Here is a 3,929-nt window from a genome sequence, read left to right on the forward strand (position 1 = left end):
TCGTTGATTTTGTGTATCTGCATTTTCCATAAATTCCGATTTTGATTTCAGCCCGCCCATCCACTTTCCCTCCGTTTTCCCTATTTCTTCTCCACTCCCAATTTTGTAGCTCCGCTCTTCGCTACTTCACGCAGCGCCACCCAAAGCAACTCTGCTTCCGTCGCCACAAAGTTCGCAAACCCAATTTCAATATAACACAGGTACGTCTACCGTGTCACCATTGGTTCGAATGATGGATTGTTGTTAGTTTATCGTTTCATTTGGGTTTTTTTCTCAGATTTATATGGGTTAGACTGTCAATTTCACATAAGCATTAGAATTACGATTTTTTCGATTGGAATCTACGTTTAGTACTAGATCTTCATTGTTTTTTTAGTCCGTTTTCGTATAAAGTTCTACTCTTTGCGTTCTGAAAAAAAAAGCTGCAATTTGGTGTCGAAACCTAGAATTACTGTAATGCAAAACTGATACGAATTTGTTGCAAAAAGAACACTAAGATTTCGCAATTTTAGTATCCTTCAAAAGAACTTAAAATCTTAACTTGTTTTAGCTGGGAGGGGACTTGTTTTTTTATGATCTAAATTACTCTTTGCTTAAAAATAAATCTCTTTATGCAAACATTGTCAAGAAAGATCCACAAATACATATGAATCACCACATAAGTGAAGTTTTAGTGCTCAGATATCAGAAGAAATTATACTAAATCAGGAAAATGCAAGGCACTAGGGTTTTATTCTTATTTCCATTCTAAGTAGTTGCTTATATTTCCAGATTCCTATCTGTGTCTACTTTTTCTTTCCTCACAATCAATGGATCAACAATCAAAAAACGTTGAACAAATTGCCATGTTACCCATGGCTGATAAATCATGCTCAGAGTCTTCAACTCCTATCAAGAAACTCCATATCCAATCAATCAAACATCTTGATGCAAGCTTCATGTCTCCAACACCAGAGAAGACAAATGAGAATCTGAACATTAGGTCCAAAAAGGAACCTGCTAAACTCCCAGATAAGTGAGTCTTTCAATAACCAAATTATGCTTTTAATCATTTGACCAAGTTCAATCTAAACTATAACTGCTAACTCTTTGTTTCATACCAGATACCAAATCCTTTCAGACCTTTTTAATCGTATGACTACTTCACTGAGGCTCCTCAATCTGCAAAAAAAGTCACCTACTTTCAGTAATATATGTCATCAAGTTGAAAAACTCACAGGAAGGTACTGTTTTTTTCTTTCAGTTTTTATTTTCTACCATATATTAGTTTATATATAATATATATTCATTTTTATTTTCCAGGAAATTCTCGTATACTCATCTTGCACAGATGAAGTTTGTTCTCCCTGAAGCCATTCAGACTGATAAGATACTTTTACACAATAACAAGACTTTGACTATGGAGCCAGACATTAAAGTCACATTGCTTTTTGATATTGTAGAAGGTCATATTGAACATTCACCTTACATTGCTCTATGCCATACGTTTTCCTCTAGGCTCTTAAAGTTTGTCAATACACATTCAGAGGTAATCTTTTTACATCATTTGGTTCTAAAGTCAACATTTTGAAATAATGTTGACCAAGTTGACTAAATCTATAGGGTTGTGATGTACCCGAAGCTGAACTTCCAGAGCCATTTAACCAAAAAGAGATCAGATCAAAGTCTTTAAATGTGGATTTATCAGTGGAAAAAGAAAAACTACCAAATGTTGAAGAATCTGAGCTACTTAATCCTTCTCATTTGGAGCCTTCTTTCAGTAGACATTTTACAAAAAAAGACAATGAAGATACCACAAGTGAAAAAGAAACTGGTTTTAGTTCATGTTTGGATATAGTTAAAGATGAGAAAATACTTGTATCTGTTAATGGAAGCACACCAATGAAACCTCCATTGTTACATAATGGGGTATCTCTTTTAACTCCTGATTTACCAACTCCAAAGAGATCAGTGGCTACTGAAGATAACAAGGTTTGCCAGAAAGTCATGTCAAGTAGTTTATTTACAAAAAGGTCCCTGGATTTCTCAAATCCTGACATTGAAGGTGCAGTTGTGGATGAAAAAAGCAACTCTGTTAGTTTTCCTTCTGGAAAGGTATGATTCCAAGATTAATATTAGTTTTTGACTTTTTGGAGTTAGGGTTACCTACTTTTGCTTATGATAAATCTGATTATTATGTAAGGGTAAAATGGTCATATACAAGATACAACACTTCATATAGACACACACACCATTTGTTCATTACTTCATTACCCATTCAGCCACTTTATCTTCAATTTATTCAAGTTTATGATATTATGAACATATTTTTCACTTACAGGTTGAGGAAAAAAGTTGCTTGTCTGAACTTGTTGAGACCATTTACAACATATTCATGTCTGCAAACTCATCTTCAGTTACTAAAAGTGAACTTGTCCACAAAATCTTGATCAATAACTTTGACATCATAGAAAACGGTATGTACAACAGTAAAAATCCTGCATAATTTTGTTCATTTTTCAGAATCATAATTGTATGTTTTTTTTTTTTTATGAACAGGAGAGATTGAAGATCAGATTGATGATGTTGTAAAGAAAGTACCAGATTGGATTAGTAAGAAGGTGGCTCCTAGTGGGGATCTTTTGTACAAGTGAGTAATCTTTATATTCAATGATTTAAATTAATAGTTGTGGGAAAGTCTCATTTTATGCAGAATTAATGACTTAATGAAGAAACTAAAATGATTGTTGTGTTTTATACAGTATCAACAAAGGGTTGGATTTGAAGACTGTTACTGAAAAGCTTATTATGTAACCACAAAATTAAGAACTTGTGGTGAGACAATGATGAGGAAATTTGGTAGTTTTTAGTGTCTGGATGTATTAAGACTTGTTACTGATGGATTTTTTTTATTTTACTTAAAGTTACTCAGCTTGTGTGCTTGAAAGTCTTAATCTTTTGTGCCAATGATTGATTTTCAAGCTGACTACATGAAATTGAGGCAATTTAGGTCATAATTTATTAACTAACTTCATATAAAACAAATGTTAGTTTAAAAGAAAATATGTTTGCTCTTTCTTACATAACTAGTATAGTAAATATGAGTATGTAAATTATTCTAATAATATAAATTTTACTTTTTTTAATATAGTAATTGAAAAGAATAGGTTGTGAACACTTAACACTTTAGTATGACTAAGGCCTTGTTTGGTAGCATCTTAATGCCTTTTTACAAGAGACAAACAAGAGATAGTGTTTAGTAGCCATTTAAGTGTTGCACTCTACAAGAAGATTGTTTTTTATGTCGTTAAAATAAATTAAATTTAAATAAGTTTTAAAAAAGAGAACTTAAAAGGGTTTTTTAGCATTGAAATTTAAATAGTTTTAGTTTTACAATACTAAAATATAACTCATATAATCGCATTAACATTTTTTTTAAAATCATCCATATTTTACTATGTATTAACTGTTCAACAATTTTATCTCGTAATTGGGCAATATGTTCCTAGTGGTATGTTGTGGTATGGTACCACGCCTTTCAAGCCTTCGTCATCATCAACACACATATGGCTATTTTGAAACGATTCATTGAGTTGATTGTATTGAGTAAAGAACTCATCGCCCAAACCCTCTTTTCTTATAAAATTATGTAGTGCAAAACATGCAATGATAATGTTCATTTGTGTGACCAACGAAAATGATGTCATCATTTTCAATATAGGGAATCGTGCTTTCAAGACACCATAAACACACTCAATGATGTTCTGAAATGATGTCATCCTCATATTAGGATACGGAACCATAAATTCTCGAATGTGTGATATGCATCATCACAAAGATAGATAATATTTCTCTGTAAAGATATAAATAATTAATTAAAATTTTAAACTAAGGGGATGTTTGATATCATCTTTATAAACCTCTCACTCGATCCTGACTCCTCTAATATT

The 3,929-nt window shown here is 32.1% G+C and overlaps 1 protein-coding gene across 1 annotated transcript; it reads left to right on the forward strand.

Moving 5' to 3' along the window:
* Positions 1-2,933, forward strand: LOC111921201 (CDT1-like protein a, chloroplastic). Its single transcript, XM_023916766.3, has 8 exons — positions 1-200; positions 772-1,015; positions 1,104-1,223; positions 1,303-1,528; positions 1,603-2,094; positions 2,321-2,456; positions 2,539-2,629; positions 2,742-2,933. The coding sequence occupies exons 2-8, from the start codon at positions 810-812 to the stop codon at positions 2,791-2,793; spliced, it is 1,323 nt and encodes a 440-aa protein (XP_023772534.1). The 5' UTR covers positions 1-200; positions 772-809; the 3' UTR covers positions 2,794-2,933.
* Positions 2,934-3,929: the final 996 nt, after the last annotated feature.

This window comes from Lactuca sativa, chromosome 9 (assembly GCF_002870075.4).
Source record: "Lactuca sativa cultivar Salinas chromosome 9, Lsat_Salinas_v11, whole genome shotgun sequence".
In the NCBI taxonomy this organism is placed as follows: domain Eukaryota; kingdom Viridiplantae; phylum Streptophyta; class Magnoliopsida; order Asterales; family Asteraceae; genus Lactuca; species Lactuca sativa.